General features: G+C 38.9%; 2 protein-coding genes across 2 annotated transcripts; one reads left to right on the top strand and one right to left on the bottom strand.

The window, feature by feature from the left end:
* Positions 1 to 1691: 1691 nt before the first annotated feature.
* mix23 (mitochondrial matrix import factor 23) lies at positions 1692 to 11136 on the bottom strand. The gene is made up of 5 exons (XM_077555082.1): positions 11073 to 11136; positions 8872 to 8997; positions 3782 to 3928; positions 3640 to 3699; positions 1692 to 2287 (listed from the first exon to the last, which is right to left on the bottom strand). Exons 1-5 carry the CDS (start codon positions 11121 to 11123, stop codon positions 2237 to 2239), a joined length of 435 nt encoding a protein of 144 aa, XP_077411208.1. The 5' UTR covers positions 11124 to 11136; the 3' UTR covers positions 1692 to 2236.
* Positions 11137 to 11378: 242 nt separating this feature from the next.
* fam162a (family with sequence similarity 162 member A) lies at positions 11379 to 26579 on the top strand. The gene is made up of 5 exons (XM_077554390.1): positions 11379 to 11532; positions 16250 to 16351; positions 16777 to 16891; positions 22813 to 22921; positions 23919 to 26579. Exons 1-5 carry the CDS (start codon positions 11490 to 11492, stop codon positions 24030 to 24032), a joined length of 483 nt encoding a protein of 160 aa, XP_077410516.1. The 5' UTR covers positions 11379 to 11489; the 3' UTR covers positions 24033 to 26579.
* The last annotated feature ends 442 nt before the right edge of the window (positions 26580 to 27021 follow it).

Raw genomic sequence — 27021 nt, 5'->3', positions numbered from 1 at the left:
AAATAGTTATAACTAAATCAAAACAGTTATAATAAAATTTAAACAGAAGATTCACTTCAATATACACACACATATATATACACATAAATATATACATACACACATATATATGTACACACACATATATATACGTTTATATATTTTGGTGTATATATTTATATATATATTTGTGTATATATATATATATGTGTGTGTATATATTTATATGTGTATGTATATATATATATGTGTATATATATGCGCATGTATGTATATATATATATATGCATGTATATATATATATATATATATATATATATACACACACACACACATACATATACATACACATATATCTACACATTTATATATACAGACGCTCCCCTACTTACGAACATTCGAGTTACGAACAACGGTACATACGAACATGTCTGCGCGCATGCGCGCATGTCAAAAAATGTTCGGAAAGAGATGCTGTAAGTTCGATTTTGTATTGCGCACCTTTTTCCGAGTACTGTAGTGCTTCTTTCCGCCGCTAATACCGACGCTTGGCGCTGTGAGAGCTCACCCAGCATCGGAGGCTCAGCAACGTGTCGAGGAGGAAGAAGAAGAAACGCCTGTCGCTCATAGATAAAGCCATCGCACTCTTCGAGCAGCAAGACCCAAATATTGATTGTTGCACAAAGGTTGCAAATCAATTGAATGATGCCATACAGTGCTACCGCATCATTTATGATGAAAAAAGAAGAAAACTGTGCAATCGACGTTAGATCGCTTCTTTCGGCCAGTTTCTAGTAAATCCTCCAAGGAAGATACTCATCAACCCTCATCTTCTTCTCCTCGACCCTCAACTTCTTCCTACATTGAAGTTACGGAGGAGGAAATAACTTTTGAAGCCCATTCCAGCGACGACGAAGAACCTCTCATGATATAAAATCCTCCTCTTCCTCCTCCTCCATCAAATCCTTAAGCATCGAGTACATCTTCCAAAAGTAAGTTAAACTTCATTTTATTACGTACATGTACATACTGTGTGTGTTTCTCGCTCTCTCTAATATACGTAGTACAGTACTGTACGTATTCTCTTTAAACATAAATTATAATACAAAATATAGCACTGAAGCAACTTACGAACAAATTCACCTTACGAACGATCGCTCGGAACGTAACTCGTTCGTAAGTTGGGGAGCGTCTGTATATACACACACACATATATATATATATATATACATATTTATACACACATATATATGTGTATTTATATGTGTGTGTATATATATATGTGCGTGTATATATATATATATATATATATATGTGTGTATATGTGTATACATATATATACACATATATATATATATATACACGTTTACATGTGTATATATATACACATATATATATATACATGCATACAGTATATATATATATATATATATATACACATATACTGTATATATATATACATATATATGTGTGTATGTGTAAAGTGGGAGACACAGAAGTCTGGGGCTCCATCCAGATGGAAGCAAAGCCGGCTTCGTTCCTAAAACAAATCTCGTACACACAGAAGCATTTCAAGACTTGCGTATGTCCTAAAGAAGACGCTGAGGACGTTTAACGACTGTAATGTATATGCCAAGTCTGGAATGGTGCTGTAGCGCAGCCACAGGGAGTTAACGGAAAGCGAAGAAGAAGAATCAGCAAAGAAGACAAACACTTTTTTTTCTAACTTTATTGCAATCTACAGAACAAACATAGCTTTGGATGTATCAAAACTGCCTGTCATTATTACTGGCATTGTTAGATGAAGATATATTTGCGATTAATGATGAATAATTTCCAGAACTATTAGCAGACATTGGATAATTTTCCACAACACTCCTGATGCAGCACACTAGTGTGCCATGGCACCCTGGTTGGGAATCACATGTGTAGGAGGAGCTAAGTGACAGAGGAAAAGCAAATCAGATGTCTTGAATTGAGCAGTGACTGGTGGTGTGCTTGATAAAATGCATCAACAATCACACTAGGATTTTCAGTATATTGTTTTGGAGAGAAACAAAAACTTTTTTGTACAATGTTTGTCATCAAATTATCACACACGCTTAGAAGGAAGGATGGTCGTTTAAAACACACAATCATCGATGGAAATGAGCAAAATGATTGAGACAGAAATTTGTGCAGTCATTCTGAAGCCAAGACGGCGGTGGCATGGTCACAGTTTCTGGATCGGTCTCAGTCATTTGAATGGAACTAAGCATCATTTCACCTTGGGAGGTGAGTAGTGTATTCGGCACCTTTCATTAAAAACCTGAAACAGAGAATGACAATTTAGACTGTGACATTCATTTCTTGCACTAGTCGATAGCAAGGTTTTTGCTTTCTTTTTTGTGCCATTGATCGATAGGAACAAAATAACTCTATTGTATGTATGTTCATGATTGGTGTTGTGCGTTTGCCCCAATCTGTTGGTGCTGTTTGACAATCGAGTGAAGATGTTGACTGCTATGTTAGCTTCTCCTATCAGCTAGATTTCTTCCTGTTTTTAGTAATCTGTGTGATCACTGCAAGAAGTAGAAAGTAGAAAATTTAAGAAAAAACTACAGTAAAATACAAAAATCATTATTTCAAATAAGCAGAATTACCTGCCAACTAAACAAGAAATTTTTACTTAAATTTACCTGTAAGATTTTGAAAAATAAGTAAATGATACGAGGCCCATTTCAACCTCAGCAGTCTTGAAAATAGCATTTTTAGACTAAAAGCAAATAAGTATTGACTTTTTTTTTAAGCTGTAATATATAGAGCTTTGATTTTTACAAGAAAAATGCTTACAATAAAGAGCTATATTGCACTTTTGTCTGATTGTTTTCACACTTGTAATTTTTCCCATTTATATTATTACTAGATTATGCAAAATCTTAAAGTAAGAAAATTCAATTTATGAAACCCCAGTTCAAGGCCTTTGCTGTTGGAGTCATCTTAAAATGTGGGAAATGTACACAGTACTTAAAACTGGCTGTTAACATTCAATGCTAAGACTGCTTAATAAAATAAGATAATTAAATAATAAGTATCTTAAAATAAGCAGAATTATCTTGCCTGACATTAGCATTTCACCCTGTAGAGCTATACAATATAATATCATTTTGACAGATAGATAAATGGATGCTTTATTAATCCTCGACGGGGAAACTCAGGTGTCCAGTTGCAAAACAGACCTGTACATGCATACACAATGCACAAAATCAACAAGAAAAACAAGAAGATATAACCCTTTGTTTATATCATTATTTTTGATATGTTAAGTCAGTGGTGGGCAAACTCGGTCCCCGAGGGCCGGAGTCCTGCAAGTTTTGGATGTTTCCCTTCACCAACACAGCTGATACATCAGCAAGCTCTCATAAGTCTAAAAACAATCCTGTTGATTGGAATCAGCTTGTGTTGGAAGAGGGAAACCTTCAAAACCTGTAGGACTCCGGCCCTCGAGAACAGAGTTTGCCCACCCCTGTAAGTAGTGGGTTAAATTGGGTCACCTGTATCACAAAGAACCACTGCATATGACACAGGGCTACAGTATATCGTATGGTAGACATTTTTACAACGATATACTGTACAGCGCTAGTGCATTACATTACAGTAGTGGTAGATTTAATTTAATACCTTCAGACTTCTATCGTTAACGACTTCCTCGACGTTCAGCTCGGACTGCATAAGTTTTAGCTAGAGAAAAAAAAAGATGCATTAGCTTCTCCTAAGCAGAAACTATTAATGTGTGCTAACATTGGAACAGGAAAAAAAGTACTTTGGTCTGTTCCTTCCTGAGCTGTTTGATGAGAGCCATGTCAGCATTGTCCTTCAATCTTGCCTCCCACAGTTGCCCCACCACCTCAGACGTGTGTGTGATGCATTTTTTTATGGCTGTGTCCCGGCTGAGATGGGCTTCCATCATCTGTGTTTTCAAGGAAGGACATTCAAACCAACAGGAGAGTCTAAAACGTGAAATGTAAAAAAAAGCTCAACATCACTTTATGTACCCAAACTGTGATCAATCGTCACCAAAATTCATCATTCATCAATACATCTCTGCTCATGCTTGGGCTGGGCGATATATTGATGTAGACGTCCAGATATGGCCATTCATGCATACAGTAGATATTAATAACATATATACTATATAAACATAATATAGTAATTAATTATTATTATAATAATTAGGGCCTGAGCAGCGGCGGCAGCGGTGCTTCTGCAAGGCCTTAGTGTTTCTTTTAGAATTCTTCTTCTTCTTATTATTATTATTATTATTATTCTCCGCATTCCAAAATTCCTCTTTAACGATGCATTCCCGGTTGCAGGGGCGGATTTATGAAATTTGGGGCCCAGGCAAAGGTAGGCATGGGGCCCTTTTGAATGAGAAGACATTTATTTTAAAAAGGGATGTTCAATACCGCTTTTTTTTAGACCGATACAGTACTCAATTGTTGAGTAGTCACACATACTGATACCGATACCACTTGTCAATTACCTGCCCAAAAAAAGACAGATCATTTTAAAGGCAGACCTATAAATCCCAATATAGTACTTTTCCTTAAAATTGCATGAAATAATTTTGTAACACTCAGCACATCCCTGTCTCATTCTGAAACAAACACGCACAACACAGAATAAGGTTTGTTATTCAGTGGTATACTCAAGTACTAATGTAGAAATTTGAGGATTTTGTCTGTTGCGCTGTATCTCTGAGGTATTGCGCAATCTACTCCACTATTGTACAGTGCTCAGCATAAATGAGTGCACCGCCTTTGAAAAATAACACATTGAACAATATGTCAATGAACGCAAGATGATGACAAGACTAAATTTAAATAACTTCTGTTTGACTTATAACATGAAAGTAAGGTTAATAATATGAATACACCCCACAGAACGTCTCTGGAGCAAAGCCCAACTTTTAGACTACAAGCGTCTATAGGTGAGTCTCATTTGTCATTACACGGGCGCCAAGCAGACAGTTGATTATAAATAGGTGTTACGTAAAGAAAACACTTTCCCATTTGTTTTTGTATCCATTGAGATATTGTTTAAAATGTTACTTTTTAAAGGGGGGGGGGGGGTACTCTTTTACGCTGAGCACTGTACATTATGTTGCTGGTTACATATTTCAAACCCTTTCTGCTAAGCGAAAACCATATACCGTGTACCTCCAAAATGATGATTTAATGCTGATAATAAAAGAATATTCCTTTGTGGGGTGACTTCTTAAGACAAAACTTAAAAAAAGAAATCACTCTGTTCCAGTTTGGAAAATGCATGATGACAATCTTAAAAACAGGCTGGCTGAAATCACAGGAGAAACAAGTGATGCTACAAATATATGAACATTGTTTAAACTATCCAACAGCACATGAATTTATTTAAAATGAGCTTAAAATTGTCACGTAGCCAGGGTAGTGACGTACATGTCCTAAATGTTCTAAAAATAGCAACCGTCATGCGGGTGGTAAACTGCAACGGTAACGGGCCTTCCCAAGTTTAATGAGATGAAGAGATACATGTCAATACAGGAGAAATGTCACCAGCTGAACAGTTACTCACTACTTTTGCGTCCCCTACAGGCGTCATCTTGTTGTTGCTGCTGCTGCAGGCTGTAAGTCGCCATGACACAGTGAGTCTCACTCAATGCCGTCACTTCGTGCTCTGTTTTTGCGCATGCACATGCGCAATAAGATGGATCCATTAGTGGAAACTGAGGGGGGCCCCCAAGAGATATACGATGCAAGAAGCCTTCTGCTGGCATTTTAACGAAATGATTTGGATCTGCCTAGGGGTGGGCAAATGAAACCTTTTTTAGGAAATTTAATTTCAAACACAAGGATTCTGTTGCCATTTTGGCTCCTTATAACAAATTCAGGGCTTATAGTAAAAAAAAAAAATCCTGAGCCTTAACTGTTTCCGGGGAGCGGTGGTGCAGTGTCCAACATGCCGATTCGTTGTTCGACCAACATCAAGCCATTACTATTCGATTCATCGCCGTGGATGGGCTGGGCATTTTGGGAAACTCGTGAAATTCACGATGGCCAGTCCTCCCCAAATGTCAGGTCATCTTTTTCACTATCCATTTATATTGTGTATAAGTACAGTATAGCACTGCGGGTTGCAGTCCCCTCTGGTGCTGCAGCTATCGAATATTATGGTGTTCAAATATCCTAGGCAAAATTCTATTGAATAATCAGGTATTTGGATAAAAATAATATTTTTGCATGGTGAAAGAATTATGAATACAGAAGACATTAAAAATATATTTCCACTTACTAATGATTGACCAACTTTCATTTCTAGAAACTAAAGTTTTTTTCTTTTTCTTCTTTTCTTTTTTTTTTTACTTAAATTTAAATTGTGTTTAACAGCACATTATTTTTCACTCTAGAAAGTTAGGGAGATTTTAGAGAAATCTCTCCCAATGGATTTGGGAATGACCTTCCGTTAAATATTAAGCAACCTCCCTCTCTACCCACTCTTAAAACACATCTTTGTTTTTTGGCGTTTGACTCGGCATGCATCATTCTTTCAATGTTTTATGGTGCCTGCTGTATTTTGTTATTAATTTATTTATTTTATTTACTTGCCTACTTGTGTTATTTTATTGACTTATTTGTTTACCTACTTAAGATAATTATTAATTTATTTGGTGTTATTTTTGTTTTACCCATCTTTAGTCCATGATTGATTTTTAAGCCATGTACAGCACTTTGTATGAAATGAAATTTCAAATTGAGTAGTTTTTGGTCTGTGAGACAAAGTGAAGTCAGAACCACAATTGTGATTTTGTCAACTGCACAATTGAGTGAGCACGGTTCATTAAACTGATCTCTAGGAACGGCAACTGTGTCCGGCTATCAGCATCAAAGTGTGCAAATTATCCCGTCGATTAGGCTGCCTTTGAAAAGTAGTCCGATAGCTACAGCCGCTGTAGACGCCCAAAACACTGGGAACAGGCACCGTGCAATACAATGTCAGCGTAATTAATTCTTCTTTTAGTGCCCTTAATTGGCGATCTAACGTGATTTCTGTACAAAGTTGTTTTGTTGACTTTGGTCGCAGTTGTTTACGCCGGCAATAAGAATGGTAGGCAACGGCAACGTTTCGAAGGACAAGTCAAGTCATCCGTTGCGCCGCGACTGGCAAAACACTTCCGGGTACAGCACTTTGTATGAAATGAAATTCCGAGTTAAGCAGTTTTTGGTCTGTGAGACAAAGTGATGTCAGAACCACCGTTGTGATTTTGTCGACCGTCAACTGCACAATTGAGTGAGCTCAGTTTATTGAACTGATCTCTAGGAACGGCAACTGTGTCCGGCTGTCAGCATCAAAGTGTGCAATCATCACGTCGATTAGACTGCCTTTGAAAAGTAGTCTGATGACTCTAGCTGCAGCCACTAGCACTGTTAGCACGCCAACACTGTAGATGCCCTAAACACTGGCAACAGGCACAGAGCAATACAATGTCAGCGTAATTAAATGCCCTTAATTGGCGATCGAACGTGATTTTTGAACAAAGTTGTTTTGTTGACTTTGGTCGCAATTGTTTACGCTGGCAATAAGAACGGCAGACACACGTTTCACAGGACGAGTCAAGTCATCAGTTTTGCCGCGACTAGCAAAACGCTCCCGGGAAAAACTACAAAATAAATGCGTTCATTGTTAAAGATTAGGCAACCTCCCTCTCTACCCACTCTTAAAACACATCTTTGTTCTTTGGCGTTTGACTCGGCATGAGACTCATCATTGTTTCAATGTTTGATAGTGCCTGCTGTATTTTGTTATTAATTAATTTTGTTTATTTACTTACCTACTTGTGTTATTTTATTGACTTATTCATTTACCCACTTAAGATAAATATTAATCTATTTGGTGTTATTTTGTTTTACCTGTCTTTATTCCATGACTGATTTTTACTCCATGTACAGCACTTTGTATGAAATCAAATTCCGAGTTCAGTAGTTTTTGGTCTGTAAGACAAAGTGACGTCAGAACCACCGTTGTGATTTTGCCGACGGTCAACTGCACAATTGAGTGAGCTTGGTTTATTTATTAGGAACGGCAACTGGACCGGCTGTCAGCATCAAAGTGTGCAAATCATCAATTTGATTAGACTGCCTTTGAAAAGTAGTCCGATGACTCTAGCTGCAGCCGCTAGCACCGTGATCGAAAGTGATTTCGGTACAAAGTTGTTTTGTTGACGTTGGTCGCGATTGTTTACGCCGGCAATAAGAACGGCAAACACACGTTCCGCAGGACGAGTCAAGTCATCCGTTGCACCGCGGCCCGCGACTGGCAAAACGCTTCCGGGAACAACTTCAAATAAAAGCGTTAATTGGCATTGTGCTCCACATATTACTTGGTATGGGGGAGGTTTATTTTGAAGTTGCCTTCTCTCCGCCTTGGGGGTGTTTTGCCAGACGTGTCAAATATGTCAAATGTTAACTTCGTTAACACCGGACATCTTACAATCTTAAAGAGGCGTTTTCCGCATATCGGTAGACAGGCGGCCATGCGTGTATGTGTACCCTCCTCTAAAACAGAGTTAGAGGGCTGTCTTGTATTTTTTTTTTAGTACCGGTGCTAAAAAAAATTGATACCGAGCCTTTGTTGACGCCAAAACATCAAGGTACGGTCCTGGTACCGGTATCCCGTACAACACTACATGAGACAGGCCTGGCCCTTAAAATGGGCCAATTTCAGCAAGACACAAAAAAAGGGTATGTTAAGTAAGTATTCTATAATTCTTTATCCTTGGGGTATTTCAATGAATGGATATAATTACACCTAGGAACTGTTTTCAATAGTGAGGACAAAAAGCTTAATACATTTCCTTTACACCACATTGACACTCACTGAATCATACAGTTGCTTGCAAGTTTGTGTAGCGTCCACTTTGCCAGAGAAGGAGACAGTGGGCACGGTGGTGTTCAGAGCATGGATGATGCGATCGTCCATGGTGCGCATCAGCTTCAGCACTTCCTGAAAGACACACAAAAAAGGTTACAAAAAAGCTGAAAGGAACTACTGATGTAATAGCTTGTATATCCAATAGTTTTTTTTTTTAAATCTTAGATTTTGCAAGATCTTTCTAATATTTATATATTTCTGCTTTACTATTTATATATTTCGCTTCACTTCCCCCCTTCCCCCCCTTTATATTTGTGTAATTTTTGGTTGCATATTTTTTTTTTTCTTCATGATATTTTTGAGGACATCACCGACAATTGAGACACAGACCATGAATGGCAAAACATCATTTACACAATTATAAACATATTTCTCTCTGTGTATAGCTGTTTCTCTCCCGATTGAAATATTGGTATAACTTGAGCTATTCTCATTTTATCTGGAACTCTTCCTGATCTGAATGATAAGTATGTGTGTGAGAGGCCCAAGTCCTTTTGACTAAAAAGATAATAAAGATGACTTGACTTCTTCTTCTGTCCGAATGTGCACACTACTCCCGATATAGGGCACTACTCAGGGCTTAAACAGCTTGAGGAAGGCTGCAGTCGACGCCGAAACTAGTCAAGGTAAACAAAAACTTTTGTCTTAAAAAAGAAAAACAAAAGACTGCAAGTGATTCTTTTGACATCCAGGAGTGGGCGTTCCTACAACGGCTATGACATTGCATGCAAAAGGTCTAACTAAGAGCCTACGAGCCGTCTATGTCTAATCTGTACGTACATACAGTAGTCTGCTCGCGAGATGGTAGTGGTAAAACGAGCGCCCTGTGGCTTCAACGGCTTGCACGGATTATCAATACCGCAAACAAACAAGCCCTCACCGCAAATTTGATCATCCTGTACATACTGGGACTATGACACACATACAAAAACGCAAACGCCCATCACACGTTACCATCATCATTTTTCTTTTTCTTTCCCTGTGATGGGAGTTTTCTTGAACATTGCTAGTTTCCACATCGGCAAAGGTGATTTTTGACAAATGTTTGAGATAGTGGGCAATATACACTGCGATCCATCTAGCTTCAAGCACTAAATATAAGGGACGGAAGTTGAGATTCCCAGTGATGACGTATTTTCCATTTTTTGGTGAAAAAGGTCCATTGGTCGTCGTTTTCTAAAATTTAATTTCATTTGTGTTTATTTCAGGCAACATATCCCAGTTGACATCGGTAGCAAAGACGTAAGGAAAGGTACATGTTAAATGTTAAAACAAGCTGCCTGAAAGGGAGTGGGAAGAAGAACATTTATTCAATCCCACCCCTTTTTACACATTCAATATAAAACATAAAAGCATTCACCACTTCTGTCAAAAATTACCTTGCAACTTTTTGTTTCAAAACGGACTTGGCAATTATCATTGACACAATATAACAAAAATATAAAAATATTCACACGAGTGTTACCGCAGGTACAGAATTGCATTGCATCAGTAAATTTTCTACTAACATTGGTAACAAAGGAAACAATACAGTACCAATAAAGGTATGCATCTGAAAAGTATATAGGCGTTGCTTTATAAGAATATCTTATGAATTATTTTTGTTACTTATAGTTATATGTATATCATTGCTGAATTGCAGTGCCCTGCTACCCGTCCCTATCCTTATTACTATTATACCCATTAAGCCACGTTGGCCTTTTTCTCTATACTGTTATACTGTGGTTGTCTATTGCGAGGAAAAAGCTTAATGTTTATAAACTCCCAAATACTGTGGCGATTATGTTGATATTTTCAGATGTTAAAGTGGGCATAAATACAAATGTGCACGTACATTTTGGTGACGAATCGTCAAAGTTTTCTAACGTTAAGCTTATTTTTTTCTTCTTATATTAAGCATTTTCCCTGTATAAATTTATTTAGAAACATCTCTGCATTCACGTTCCGTAAACTACTGTCTACTCGTGGTACATTCAGTTCAGGAAGGGTCAATAAGTGGCTGCATTACGTGACATGTAAACCAAACCAAAACCAAAACAACAACAAAACACTACTGATCTCTAAATCGTATCAAACTGGAGCCTCGAAATGCATATACACTGCGCAAAAGGCTTAAGAGAACGAAAGAAAAATATTTTCAAAATTACCTGAAACATCGAAAAATCCTCACAATTTAATGTTACGCCGGGCGCCGCCATTGTGATCCGAGCGGTCCTCTTGCGTAAGAGTGTTCCACTCAAAGCCTTTTTGTAGATTAATGTTTTTCTTTGCTAACTAAGTATCTAGAATGAAAATTTTGAATTGTAATATTTTTATTTGTGTTGTAAATGGAAAATCAATTAACGAATTTAACCAAAATTTCAGATTTTTATGTATGTATTTATTAATTTTTATCAGGCAAAGAACGCGGACAAGTAGTACTAAAAGTGGTCCTTTGTAGCACAAGGCTACTATGCTAGCACTTATTTAGGATTTCCGACTACAAGTTAGGCACCACCGTATGCTGGTATCTTGACTTTCAGAAGCGGACGTTTTGACGTGTTTTCGGAACACAGATATACAATATGAATTTCGTCAGATCCCGACTTTCATTTGCAAATCTTTTGGGTTTGTATGAGTTTAAATGTGTTATTTCTTAATATAGATTATCAACTAGTGAACAGTTTACTTTCCTTATTTAAGTGTTGTAACTTCCCAGTTGCGTAATTATTGTAGATTAACTGTAAAGTAACATATATTTGATCAATTTGCTTCCTTAATCGTCAGTAGCAACTCTATATTGACAGTTGTTAATCAAGTGACATAAAATGAAAGATGCGCTTCTCTCGGCATTACCAGCCTAACCATAACAATAACAATAGAGCTAGGTGGCGAGTTGCCTGTCCCGGAAAAATATTCATTTCGATTTATTTACAAGGAATGCTTAAATAGGCTCCAACTCGCCCGTGATTCTACTGAGGATGAGCGGTTAGGAAAATTAACACATGATTTCATGCATTTTTAAAAAAAAATAAATGAAAAGGGCAATTCAGTTTAATTTGGATGTTTATTTTATAAAATATACATTTTAAATAATACATTATTCTAATAATTATTTTAATTGGTGCTCTTCCTCCACAAAGAGTGGGATAGGGGCCCAAATTGGGCATTTTTGGGGGTCTGCAACTTAATTACGAATTACTTACCAAGGTTTTTTTTTTTTTTTTTTTTTTTTTTTTAAATCATTAGCTAATATACTGTATAGAAGGCTACTGACTGATATGCCAACAGTATGATAGTACTGTACATAAGATATTTTAAAGCATTTACTGGTACACATGCAGTGACTGTGACTCAAAAGCTTGTGTTTGGACAACTTGACACCATTGCAAACTTTAGTATTGTAAGATAAAGTGACACATTAAAATGTGTTAAAACTAGAGATATACCGATGTTTTTTGCGGGGCCGATAACCGATATTAAGAGACAATACAGTGGAACCTCGAAGTTTGAACATCTCGGAACTCGTACAATTCGGATTTCAACCCAAAAATCTGAGTAAAAAATGCCTCGGAGTTTGAACTAATTGTTGGAGTTCAAACACCCAAGCAAAGCAAGCTAAGCCAAACATACCTTGAAAACGTGTAGTCCCGAGTGAAACCGAGCGACGCCGAGCAATGCCGAATGCTCATGTTGCGGTAGTTAAGACAATGCACTGCTCATTTCCAGTCAGATCGGGAATACTCCTGGAGGTGCTCCATACTCGTGAGTGCATTTTGATTTTTCCACGACTATTTTCTTCGCCATGGGCCCAAAGAAAGAAAACAGTGCCAGTGGCAGCAAATAAAAACATACAATGCTACGAATCACTGGAATTAGGAAGGAGATTATTGTGCAGTTGTAACTACCATGACTACTTCTGTAAATACTGGCACGAGGACCCCCCTTAGCTTTTCAACAGCGTGCCTGACGTTAATCAATGTACGCAAGGACCGCTTAGTAGTCTAACTATATGCCCAATGTAAAATACACTAACTTAGCACTGAACTAAAGCTAGCATTAACATAGCATTTATCATCCACTGATGCCATCACACCACACCAGGCAAGGTAAGGTATTTTTAATGTTTAAATACTGTATTGTAAATGTAAAAAACAAAAATAGAAATTAAAATAGGAATTTTCTGTTTTTGGAGCTTGGGAGCTTGCATTTACATTATTTCTTATGGGAATTTTTTTTTCGGAGGTTGAACAATTCGGACTTTGAACACTTTGCAGGAACAAATTATATTCAAACTCCGATGTACCACTGCACTCTTTCGCTAAAAGGGAGTATATTAGCATTGGAATAAAAACATTAAAAAAAACTCCTTTACAATGTTTTACAATTTTCTTTTATTATTATTATTGTTGTTTAGTGATTTTTTTTCTTTTAATCATAGACAATAGACCTCTTTGTGTTGAAATTCTAACAGATAGTTCAGGGACCTCCAAGGGTTAAATAAAAACTTAAACAATTAAATAGCTCCCCATTGGTTTCTGCAGTAAATAAAGTTTTTCAAAATGTATAAATATCTGAAATGTTAAGTTTTTACTTATCTTAGTTTTAATTTTAAACAAAAATAGAATGTGCAGAGAATTCCCAGGCTCAGCAACATCGCTTCTAACGTTACCGTAAATGCAAATTTAAATAAATAGTTCCCTGAAGTTAACACAGTTTAAAATTGTAGTTTTTCAAAAATGTTGATGCTTGTCAAAATGCTGAATATTACAACTATGTAAATGTTGTAATTCAATTACAGTTGCCTCTTACATACTTGTGGTTTGGCACCCGCGGAGTCGCATATTTATTTTGTAATTTTTTTATTTTTTTTTACCCCAGGATTTTTTTTTTCCATTTCCACACTGTTTTTGTAGAAGTCGTATAGTGAGTGTATTTTGGGTTGAGGGGAAAAAATCAATGCATTTCATTGGGCATCAATCCCCTTGGGTTGGCTAAAGGCCTCAATACGTCAATCGAATGTCGGAAGCTTGTAAGTGTCAGGGCGTCGGTAAGCGCCATCAGATTATTGTACAAATCTCAGATGTAACGTTGGATTCCTTGGGGAGCGTCTGTGTGTGTGTGTGGGGGGGCTGATTCAACACGTCAAAATGCTGTTGGTCCGTCGTGACATTTGTTCACTCTGATTAGCTGTTAGCTGGGGCTAAAACAGTACATGACAAATGCAGATAAACAGTAAGCCTTTACAATTTTGCACATTATCTTCCTTCGCATTTGGACGTAATTATGAGAAAGAGAAGATTAATTCATCACTACGGTTCAGTACAGCCAGACCGGCATTGTATTACTGTTTATTGTTATGATGATGAAAGCCAAACACTTTGCGTCTTTGAAAAAAATGCTCAAGCATGAGCTGCTTGCAACCGGTCGCCATTTTCGCTTCCTCAGCCATTCTCCCCTCAACACTCTAGCTCCGCCTCACGTCTTCTACTGACGCCTACCCAATCTTGTCCAAAGAGAGTCATCGCTGCCATCTAGTGCCCAAAAATAGTCATTATACTAACTAGATCTGCTTGATACTTTCAACACAGCTGGCCAAGGCTTTCCTCCACCTGTTTCCCAAAAAACTAACAAAAAAACCCCCACAGTGAACGTCTTTTAACTCTTTCACTGCCACTGACGTTTAAAGACGTCAAGTAAAAACCTACGGAGGGCTGCCAATGACGTCAAAAGACGTCATCCATTTTTTTTTTTTTTTTGTTGAAACATGGGTGGGGGGAAGCCTTCCGCATCTGTGGTGAAAGTTTCAATTAGGTCTGTTGTGCCTAAGGACTATTTTTGGCCCCTAGAGGGCAGCGATGACTGTCTTTTGACAAGATCGGGTGGGCGTCAGTAGAGGCGAAGCTAGAGCGTCGAGCAGGAGATCAGAATGGAAAACAAAGGAAAAATGCCGACCGGTTGCGAGGAGCTCACGCTCAAAATCAAATGTGTGTGCGTGAATGTGCATGTTTCTTAACTCTTTGACTGCCAGACATTTTCAGAAAAGGGATGCTGTGGGTGCCAGCCGATTTAAGCATTTTGACTGATCTTTCAAGGTCCACAGAAAATTTTGTGTTTGGACTATGGAAACACACATACTACCAAATGAAAGTTGGACTGCTTGATACTTTCAGCACAGCTGGCCAAGGCTTTCCTCCACCCGTTTCCAAAAAAACCCCCAAAAAACATAGTGAACGTCTTTTAACGTCTTTGGCAGTCCTCCGTAGGATTTTACTAAACGTTATTCAACGTTTTTGGCAGTCAAAGAGTTAAAGGGACAGTGAGATACTTTTAGTTAATGTTGATTATGGTTAACTTCCACATTTCTTGACCGATTTCAATTGTTTAAATTTTGAACTGTTTTATTTTAAAATACATAAAAAATACAAATGTAACACATTATTATTATTATTTTTTTTTTTAATGGCCATCTTGGCCAATTAATTAGGTACACCAAAGAATCTCCCCTGCGCCCACCCGGGGTGGCGGCCATCTTGGCCAATTGATTAGGTACGCCCAGGATTCTCGCCACTCCGCTCGCGCAGGGCGGTGGCCATCTTGGCCAATTGATTAGGTACGCCCAGAACTCTCGCCACTCCGCCCACCCAGGGCGGCGGCCATCTTGGCCAATTGATTAGGTACGCCCAGGATTCTCGCCACTCCGCTCGCCCAGGGCGGTGGCCATCTTGGCCAATTGATTAGGTACGCCAAGGACTCTCTCCCTCTCGCCCACCCGGGTCGGCGGCCATCTTGGCCTGACTATTACTAAAATTACTACTACAAGTACTGCTAATACTACTACTACAAGTACAAGTACTACTATTACTTACTACTACTACTACTACTACTACTACTACTACAAGTACTTGCTACTACTATACTACTACTACTATTGCTACAAGTACTACATGCGTCTTTCCACCTTGCAAGAGTCAGCAGTCCCATTCAAAATTTCCGCGGGAATTTTTCTAGTTTGTGATTTTGTTTTTCCTTTTTCCATTCATTCCAACGGGACTTTTTTGGGGGGGAATTGCGTCACCATGGTAACTCGGAATTCCAATAAAAGTAATGCCGCAGCGAGTCAGATCGAGCCGCGTCGTTTGATACCTCATTTGTGCCGATGCGTTCTACGGTACGGGCCGCATTTATGCGGAAAAATCCGTGGAAGATAATATAATAAACCCAATTTTCTAGGATAGTAATATGTGCCTGCTATGCTTCGCAGCTGTTGCTTTGCTACGCAGCAGTCCCATAATTAATGGAATAGTGTATTCATTCTAGTGTTGTATACCATTTTTGTGCACAGGTCTGAGGTGCATACCAGTCACGGAAGCATGGAGCCTTAGGGGGATGTGTAGTAAACCGCAGGAGGCCAAAGCAGACCCTCATGCTGCAGCTCCAGGAGAAAGTAACACGCACAAATACATTTGCACATGCAATGCACACACGCACACACATGCGCGCACACACACATTAGGGAAAAAATATTGATATTGCGATATTGGTCCATGAAATATGCATATCGCAAAGACATGCAATAAGTTTCTTATTGAAGTGTATGCTTTTATCTGAATGTGACCAGTCTGACGCAAACTTAAATGTGCATCACCATCCAATAGTTGAACAGTATCTATTACAAATAATTAACTAAGAAAACATTGAGCTTACTTATTTTGCCACCTGAAAAAAAACGTTATTCTTTTCTTAGATAATAAAAATGTTATTTCTTTAGGTACATGTTAAATATCGCAGAATCGATATATTGCTTGGCTTTCCAATATCATGCAGCCCTAAAACAAACACGCACACACATGACACATGGTGTTTTGGCAGCCACCCCTCGTCTCGGCTTCAAGATCCCAGGCTACAGACCCTCAAAGCTGGACCAGAAGATGCTGCTGTGGTCTGGACGTTACAAGACAGTCGACCAGATCCCTGAGCTGGTGTCGTAAGTGGACTCATTCTGTTTGTCTTTAGTTTGTCCATGAGCAACATCACAGGATAGGGGTGGCAGCTCATTTAGGGGTAATTGTGCTGTTTCCTGACAGGAGGGCAGAGATGCCTTTTGAGATACTGCCATGATAAGTCTCAAAGTAGTGGCCTAGGTTTTGTTTCATTTATTGATTTTATTTTTATTCAACTGTAGATTGGGGCTGGCCACTGTGTGATACTTTTATATTGGTATTATTAGTATTTTAGTTTTGCATCAAAAAGTAGAGTTTGAAATATTTTTTTTCTATAAAATGTAAATATAATAAAATTAATGAAATCAATTTAAATATTTTGAAAATAAATGTATTCACATAAAATAAGTTTAATTAGGATAAATAATTAAAACATAAATTAATCTCAAAATGACATCACATTTGCTCAGGGTTCAGGTAACGACCAATCATGGCTCGCCTTGCGAAAATCACATGACCAAACAAAGGAAACAGATAAACCATGATTTGTCATTACCTGAGCAACCAACAATGATGTTGGCCGTTTCTCAATATGCTTCCTGTCCGTACCTACGTCCTTGTGATGTCTTGAAAACGTCATCAGTCGCGGCCCAAGTACTGTTCCAATTGCAAATACGCAAAAAGCCATAAAGGTCTAGTAAAGAAGATGAAATACCTTGATGTTATTCTTACTCCTGGTTTTGATGTATTGCTATAACTGTGTACCACGTGACTAGATGTTATATAATTACGAGTAATATTTTAAAGGGATTACGCCACGGTATTTTAAGCCCTTAAACAGTTAACTATAGGCATATAATGATTAAATCTTACCTTTGACACCATGGCAATATCATTTTTTTATGTAAAACCCCACCTCTCCTCGCGTGCTTGCCGCACCCTTGTTGATCTCACTTACTCGGTGAGCTGGCTGCAGCCTGCTGTTGTATCTCTGCGTTTGAAAGCTCTGAATGGCCATGCAACGCAAGCCAACAATTCTTCAATAAACATTTGAAACAAAACGGCTCCTTGCCGCAAGAAATCGTGAAGGAAGGGAGGAAAGGTAAGAAAAGAGAGGACAGAAGAAGAACCTGAGCGGGGTTGCGAACCGCCAACCTGGTGCTTGCACGCTAACCACTAACCCTTTGGTTAGGACCAGTAGCGCAAAGGTTTTACTTGTAGTTTACGCAAGTCTCGGCCAGAATATTTTCTGGGATTTTAAGACGGCCAATTGTCCTTGCACTTGCATTCCAAATGTGAAGGATAATTGGTTGCTTTGAATTCATTTGGACAGAATTTTTACTGATAAAGGCTACTTTTGTCATTAGCCCATGGAGGTCTCAGCGAAAGTGGGCGTGCGTTAAGTCCGCAGAGGCGGTGCGCGGGTGGATCCGCTCCTAATGGTGTCAAAAAGTGCCAACAGCTCGTTTTCTCTGGTCGTGAGGGTGTTGAGAAAATTGTACAATAAGGTGTCACATGAATAAGCACTTTGCTATTTGCTGCAATGTAGAATTGCTTCTTCTTGCAATGGAGAATGCTTTGCTCTGCTTCCACACTCACATTCACATAGCTAGATTAGGGCAGCTGCATCTAACAGCTGATTAACAGATGACTCATGATGACTACAAGAAGAACATCTAACCCAGCAGAATGGATTAAGCCAGTCCGCTAAAACGCGCCTGTTGTCTGTTAAGAAATTATTGCAAACTTGACACACACAGACAAACAAATACACTGTGTTCCAACTATGCCTTGTACCCTAATCCCCTAGTAGGGATGGGAATAAAAAAAAAAACAGTTCTTGTTGAGAACCGGCTCCCAGTGTTTCAATTAGTTTGCTGTTTTTGCTAACGATTCCCTTATCGGTTCTGTGTAGGATGATGACAACACCACGTGCGCGAGTCGAACAACATTTCCGTGCGCGCCGAGCAACAAACATGGCGCCACACTCGAAAGTTTGTTGACGTCTTCCAAGAAAAGCTAACAGGTCAACTTGCAATGTTTGCAAATTGGATTTTTCGTCTAAGGGAGGAAACACCACCACTATGCAAGACTTTTAACACACAGCATGTGATAACTGTGTGTCGTGTTTGTGAGCGCTCAGCATTGCAAGTGTTTTCTCCTATCAACACTCCAGGTACAGATAGTAATATATTAGCGTCAGTTTGCATTTATGTGAAACGTGCCGTGAGTAACTGCTTATGTTAAAGCCCGTATCTCACTGAACGGCGCCGGCTTGCAAGGGCAAATGCCGCGGCACGCGAGTATTGTGTTGTTTTTTTCATCAGGTTTTATTCAAGGTTGCAAAACGTGCAAAGACGTACAGAAGGAACGATGACTTAAAAGCAACACTCGCTACTTCCACACGACCACACTGACTCTGCTCATGAGAGTCACACACCAGTCTACTGGCTGTGTCTGTTTTGACTGAGACAGGGAGGAGGAGTTTTTGAGTGCTCAGAGTTCCTCTTAGTGTTGAAATGTTACTGGACTTAGACATTATTGTCACGAAATAATCTAGGTTGTATTTTGTAAACTTCTATAGAAGATGATTTAAAAAAAGAATTTTGTTGTTTATTTTCAAATCTTTTTTCTTTTCTTTTTTTTTCTGGGGACCCCATGGCGCACCCCATTGAGTCCTTGAATGTGGACCTTAAAACTTCACTGTTGGGTTTGTGCAGCCATGTTACTTTTAAACATGTATCTTGTTTATAGATATAACTAAAACATAAAAAGTGGATGCTAATTTATGTTCATCTTTTTTCCAAAAAATAATCGATAAAGAATTGAAACGTTAAGCAGAATCGAAATTGTAAAAATCTTATCAATTCCCATCCCTACCCCCTAGAGTTGGAACACCCATGTAACTACCAGCGTGAAATTGAGTAAAAGGAGAGGATGAGGAGTGAACTGAGCTCTCATGAGGTAGCAAAGGTTTCAAATGACTTGATCAATTAATAACCACAATAATTAATTAACCATTTTTTTTGTCTGACTATTCTAAGCCATTCATTCAGACGGTCAATGCCAAACGGGTTCATGACTTCAGTTTTATTATAACCTCACGGTGTTAAGCTTAAACCTGTGGCTTATTATTCACAATATCTTGATGTAACCCCCGACTGTGTGCAAGCAGTAGTGGCAGCTGCACTGGCTGTACGTACAGGCATCAGTTGGAGTGGTTTTGTACCACTCTTTAACTCTTAAAGTGCCTAACGCCATCTCTGCCTTGTTAAAAACAAAAATGTATTTTCTTTCTCCAGCAAAACACATTTCATGCACAGCTACACTGCTTTCGCAACCTATCTTGACTATTGAACGATGCACGTTAAATCCAGCTACACTCATGCCTACACCCAGAGATGGTACCCCGCACGACTGTGTAGCTCAGACTGATGTAATTTACAAACCTAGGCCTGATACTGCAGACAGACCCCTGACAACTCGTGATGTTGTATTTGTTGACGGCTCAGCCTTCAAAGACGACTACAGGAAAAATCATGTAGGATATGCTGTCACCACAATCACTGATATCCTTAAAACTGGTAAACTTGGTAAATCACGAAAGACTGGAAAGATTACAGAACTTCGAGAACTTCTTCCACGAGAAAGTCATTATGCGGCCCAAATGTGAATATGTGTCAAAAGGTAATGGCCTGGTCTACTACTCTAGACAGCAATATTCAAATCATAGTAGCTATCCATCCATCCATTTTCTTAACCGCTTAGTCCTCACAAGGGTCGCGGGGGCGCTGGAGCCTATCCCAGCTGGCTTCGGGCAGTAGGCGGGGTACACACTGAACTGGTTGCCAGCCAATCCATGGCACACACAATCACACCTAGGGACAATTTAGAGTGTTCAATTAACCTACTGTGCATGTCTTTGGAATATGGGAGGAAACCGGAGACTAGCTATTTCTTTTTAATTCAAGTATGTGTAAAAGTTAACCAGACACTCTCATTTAAGATACCTCAGTCTGCAAAACAATGGAACTATGGCTCTTGCAGAGCAGCTCGATGCAGTTTCCCTAACAGCATTCCAGAACCACATGGCGCTGGATATGCTGTTAATAGAATCTGTGACAGTCTGCGCCATCTTCCATGACAAAGGCTGAATGTTCATTCCTAACTGGTGGTTCAGTCACTAAAATTCTCGAAAAATTCCAAATGTTGGGTGAAGCTATGCATATTCAGTCAGGTATTGAAAATCCAAGTTATGAAGAATTTCAAATCGTGTAATACCTATAACTGCACCGAAAATTGAGAGAAGTGGTGCTTGTTTGATTGTACACTTGATAAACAGGAGGGAATTGAGAAAAGAGTTTCACGCATTTATACACAAATACATTCAAAGTTATCAATTGAAATGTTCACAGATATATTCAGTATACACATCTATTCAATATTTTGTATTGTAACATCCTTTTTCCAGAATACCACCTAAAGCACACTATTTCCCTAGCTACAATCCATGTCATAGGACTGGTCAGATCAGGTTGAACTGACCGCAACCAAGGATGGAGGAAGGTTGGGGATGTGGTTAAAGTAAACATGTTTTTTTTCAGTTGAATAAACAGTTTTGGATGTTCTCTATATCCTATGTATTGATTATGATGTTGTAATATTATGTGATCTTCAACAAAAGCTCCCGTACAAGAAGAGACGGAAGAGATTTGCACCAATTCACTGTTGGTCTGATTTCTCCTGGCGCCAGTATCTCACCTAGTATTCGTGTCAATTTGTCTCACTGCACCTCGGCGGAAGTGCAGTTCTCCCATGACAAAATGTCATTGTAGCAAAAATAATTTTGTGAATGATTTTTATTATTAAAGCATTAGTATTAAATATACTTTTAATAATATAATAGTATTAGGCCTAGTATATATTATTAAAAATATGTAAAACACTTATCCTGCACTCAGTCATGCTGTGATGTTCCTGACCTAAATTTTAAAATATGAAAATTTAAATAAATTGTTTAGGAAGTGAATTTCTTTAGGTTAGCACTCTGTGAATGCGATGTGGTCACAAATGAAAATTAAAATAAATTGTTTAGGAAGTTATTTTTTTTTTTAGGTTTGCTCTTTGTGAATGTGATTTGGTCAAAATATATGGTGAAACTAACTTAAGCGTTTGCACCTCTGCAACCAGTACAAAAAGTTAGTCTATGTAGAGCCCTGGTTTAGATTTTTTGAAATTTTAAATAAATGGGACGGATGAGCCGATCATTGAGAATGCAACACAGCCCTGGTCAGACTCGTTACGATCTATGGCCAAAATAATCCGACAGTTCACTGAAGAGGACCACTACACTACACAAACGCAATCACACAGATTTTGTTTGTTTGTTTGTTTACACATAGCCAGTGCCACCCATTTTATATTAGACTAGAGATATGTGGAAATGTAAATTCAATGAAGTGTGGCTAAGTTAACTTTCATTTATACACGCGCCTAGCACGACAATAGTTGGAATGCTCTATATCGGCGTTCAGCTCCCCTTGTCTTAGCTTGACATCGGTTTTACAATCATTGACAGTAGATGCCACATTATTGCAATATTGTCTGTAGTCCGTGTCTGTCTGCTCAGTGTTGGTGTTGCATGAATAGTAATGCCAATAAGGCTGTAAAGGTATTACTTTTTTTTTGGAGGGGGGGGGGGGTAATGGTCTTAAATAGGTGTTTAAATGTCTTAAATTTAACTTGAAGAAACCTGCAGGAACACTGTTTAGATTTGGTGGGCAAAAAATGTTGATAAAAAGCCATTTTGATTAAGTGATTAAACGTGATTAATCAAAATTCTAAAATGTGATTAATCTGATTTAAAAATAATAATAATTTAACAGCTCTAATAATCTATATATTACTGAAGTTGTATTTGTACTGCCTTAAATGACCTGTTGCATTTTGTCTGTCCATGCCACAGGTTTGAAACGCTTGACGCTGCGAGAAACAAAGTACGAGTGAAAGCATGCTATGTGATGATGGCGGCCACAATAGGCGGCTGCTTTTTGATGGTCTTCCTGGGCAAACGGGTGAGTGCTTTGTTTGTGTGTATTTCCACAGTGAACTTTTGTTGGGGATTTATTTTACTCCTAATATGGTGGGATTTTCAAAGTCAGATGGTTTGTTAAAATTCTCCAAATAGTACGATTTATGCTTTTACAAGTTTATTTAGGTAGATTAGTACTTGTTTTCTTACTCCATGAAGAAGTTCCGTCTCATCTTTTTGACAATGACTGAAGATGTAACTTTGTTCTGTTTTGACTAGCTGCAGAGTGGCTTGCTGCTGCATATGCTCATCAGCTTATCTGTTGACATTTTTTTTGTAAGCTGTCAACTTGTTGGCTTGATAGGACTGTCAATGCTGGGTAGGTTTCAGTGAACAAAGGACTGAAGATGTAGCTTCTCGCACTAGCTGTTTACAATATTGGTTGATTTTATTTTACATGTGTGACAGATGATAAACTCATTCATTCCCAGCCATTTTCACTGAAGCAATCCCCTTCGCTGTTTTACTGGATTTTGACAGATTTTGCAAGGCCCAAAGAGTATTGTGCTCTATTGCTATAAAAACATGGAACCTGCCAAAAGAAAGATTAGAGTCTATTTAAAGTAAGTGAAGTAAAGAAAGTATATTTCTATATGTTTCCGTTTTGCAAAATTTTGCGTTACACTATAGCCAAGTTTCATAATTTTTCACAAGTCTGCTTAGAACTGTGAGTAAATCAGTTTGTTTTCAACATGGATTTGTTGATCTCTTCTACTCTGCTCCCACCTGCTGGCCGTTTTGTTATAACTACCATTGCTTCAACCGTTTTTTGCAGTTGAGGGGCTGCATCAAAGCCTTCTGTATGCTCTAGCATAAAAAACATATAAATACGCCTTTGGGACATTTAAAACATTTAAAATAGAACGTATTTATATGTTTTTGAGAGCAAATGAGTTAGTGACCGGTGAGGAGGGGTAACGTGTCAGATGTTGGCGCTGATACTGCAATGTACGGTAAAGTCTTCCATTTACCCATTTTAGGCCGCCGCCAGAAATGAGTCCCTGACGAGTTTGAACTTGGAGAAAAAGGCCAAATGGAGGGAGGAACTACAACGAAAGCAGGAAGGCAATGCCTTGCCAGACGAGGCTCAGTGATGCAGGGAGAAAATGCCCACACGAGAATCATCTGCCTCTCACAAACTGGAGAAATACAGAGGCACTCATAAATATTATGTATTTTTTTATCCATCCATTTTCCTAACCGCTTATTCCTCACAAGGGTTGCAGGGGTGCTGAAGCCTATTCCAGGAGGCTTCAGGCAGTAGGCGGGGTACACCCTGAACTGGTTGCCAGCCAATCCATGGCACACACAATCACACCTAGGGACAATTTAGAGTGTTCAATTAACCTACTGTGCATGTCTTTGGAATATGGGAGGAAACCGGAGAACCTGGACAAAACCCACGCAGGCATGGAGAGAACATGCAAACTCCACCCAGGAAGGCCAAAGCCCGGACTCGATCTCACGTCCTTTAATTGGACTGGGAGGCGGACATGCTAACGAGTCAGCCACTTTTTATTAATTTTTTTTGTCAGGAAAATTATATTGACATTTTTCAATCTCATCCATTTGGTTTGGAGAAATTAGTAATGAGATACCGCAAGATATACGTCACTTAATTAATATGTGGCGGCGGTGGCTCAGGGTGTAGAGACGGTCGTTCAGAAAGCAAAAGGTCGGTTGTTCGATCCCCGCTCTCCCAAAGTCATGTGTCGTTGTGTCCTTGGGCAAGGCACTTCACACACATTGCCTCCAGTGCTACTCACACTCGTGTATGGAAGGTGCGAATGTTTGGTGGTGGTCGGAGGGGCCGTAGGCTCACACTGGCAGCCACTCTTCCGTCAGCCTGCCCCTGCAGCAGCTGTGGCTACTTAAGTAGCCTACCACCACCACAGTGTGAATGTGTTAGCGCACGGATAATGCAACCACTGTGGAGCGTCTTTGAGTATTTGATTAGATGGAAAAGCTCTATATAAATCCAATGCATCATTATCATTAATGATATTCATGAAGCTAGCGAGGGGGTCAAACTCAGAGGGCCAGTCATGCTAGACGGATGTAAACAATCTACTAACGAGATGTCTACTGCGCTAAATATACTAATTATGTCAGAGAATGATATCCCTGGTACCAAATTCACTGATATAGATCAAATAACATACTAATGTTCAATTGAAGAGTTGGCTTAAGTGTTGAGGGCTGAATAAGACGGGCACAGTTTATTTTTCTCCCCCTCAAAACATTGTCCTACGCAACTGACACTGACATTCTCCAGTTTCAACAAGCCCCTTTACCGCTATATGCCCTGTCTGTCATATCTGCTTGTCGTACGTCTTTGATAGTTTTTGGGTGTGTGTTTGTGTGTGTGCGTGCGTGCGTGGTTGTGTAAATGTGAACAACACTCGTTATACCTCAATTCTTTCAATTATTATATCCTTCCCGCTTATAAGGCTGTTTCCTTAATTCAGAAAAGGCCCTACAGATAAATTTTCATTCATGTCACAGCTGCACGAAAGGCAAAAAAAATTAAAAATCAGGTGGTAAGCAAGACAGGTCCGAAACAACAGTGGCAACGCCATTTTAGCATTTTTCCTTGTCATTCATTATTGTCGTCCGGCAGTCGGGGTAGTGCCAAAGGCCAAACAAAATAAATAAATAAAGACAATCACTTACTTCTTAGGGACAGCGGTGGCCAAAAAGGGCAGACTGGTCATCTGTACGAGCATGCACGTATGGCCCCCAACAAAATGTTTACTACTTATGAAGGCTTCACTCCGCTGGCGTTAAACTGCGCTTTTGGACGTCCGCACAAGTTGATCCTCGTTCACATTTATCCTTCTGAATTTTGGGCTTCGGGAAACGAATAAAGAATACATCCTTCATATTTGGACGGTTGTAATGTCTGGAGTGGTTTCTGCAAGTTCCATAACAACTTTGTTTACTCTCCATGTTTTTTGAAGGTGTAGAACCAAACAAGTACTACTTGCATGGCTCGTGAATGAGTTGAGGTGGGACTGGTTCAGGGCAGTGGCACATTCTCACCTCTGGTGTTTGTTTTTTGATAATTTAGAAGCTTCAACAGCCAAAATGTGTTCTTAGAATATTGAAGGATACTGGAGTACCTATAGAAAACCCAGTCACTGGAAAAACAAGCCAACTTCACATATAAAGGACCTCATAATTGTGAGACATGCACTGATCACTCATACACATGCCATTTTCAAAGCCAAATTAATAAAAACTAAAGTATGTAACCGTGGCAGAGAATGGTTATGGTTGTGTTTAGGTTATCACTTCCACCAGGTTAAGAAGTCCGCCTGCTCAAAAATATTCTCTGGCCTTCATGTGTGTAAGTTTCTATGTTTTCCTCTTAACTGCGTGGGATTTTCTCCAGGCTTTCTCCCATATTCCCAAAAACATGCTTCAATACATAGAAAACAGTTTCTAGGTGTAAATTGTTGTTTCTCTATGTGTGATCAATCCAGGATGTAACTTGCCTCTCACACAAAAATCAGATGGGCCGCCAGCTTTCCTGTGACAATATTGTAAATAGGCAATGCAGAAATTGGATGGATGGATATGTGAAACTTTGGCCTTGTACATTTGCACAAACAGGAAATAAAATTACAGACTGCTCTACACTTTGTCAACTGTAACTGATGTTTTAAATCACAAAATGAAAATCACAAATTTGTATTAGTGGCGTAGAAGAAGAAAATTTAACAGCAGAAGAAGAATGTCTTTTGAATGAAAAGCAAACAAGCTCAAGGAAAACAAACTAAGGTCGCATTTTGTTTCCCGACTTGTGCAAAATAAACACATAATGGAAGGTCAGATAAAGACTCGATTTCTGTTTTTCAATGTCCAATTTTAAATGAGAAACAGAAACGGCTCGTTCCCGTTCAATGGAGACAGAACCACACTCTCCCCGTGGACGGTGGAGGAACGGGCCTTAGACACGTGAATATCTGAGAGCTTGTGACAGCGTGATATTTGTTTCAAAAATAAATGTGTGTGATCAACAAACGTATTAGGATGTCTACATCAACTGAGTCAATGCCATGGATGCAGGCTAACATGAAA

The sequence above is a fragment of the Vanacampus margaritifer genome, chromosome 20 (genome assembly GCF_051991255.1).
Source record: "Vanacampus margaritifer isolate UIUO_Vmar chromosome 20, RoL_Vmar_1.0, whole genome shotgun sequence".
NCBI lineage: Eukaryota > Metazoa > Chordata > Actinopteri > Syngnathiformes > Syngnathidae > Vanacampus > Vanacampus margaritifer.
The sequence above is the reverse complement of the archived record's forward strand: the minus strand, read 5'-3'. Positions and strand labels throughout refer to the sequence as shown.

Coding starts and splice junctions, on each gene's coding strand:
- mix23 (XM_077555082.1), bottom strand. CDS start 11,123: ATGGCGGCGCCCGGCGTAACATTAAATTGTGAGGATTTTTCGATGTTT. Junction 8,998..11,072: donor AGGATTTTTCGATGTTTCAG/GTAATTTTGAAA, acceptor TGTGTCTTTCAG/GAAGTGCTGAAGCTGATGCG. Junction 3,929..8,871: donor GCAAGCAACTGTATGATTCA/GTGAGTGTCAAT, acceptor TTGAAAACACAG/ATGATGGAAGCCCATCTCAG.
- fam162a (XM_077554390.1), top strand. CDS start 11,490: ATGAATTTCGTCAGATCCCGACTTTCATTTGCAAATCTTTTGG. Junction 16,352..16,776: donor TGCTGCAGCTCCAGGAGAAA/GTAACACGCACA, acceptor GTGTTTTGGCAG/CCACCCCTCGTCTCGGCTTC. Junction 16,892..22,812: donor CAGATCCCTGAGCTGGTGTC/GTAAGTGGACTC, acceptor TCCATGCCACAG/GTTTGAAACGCTTGACGCTG.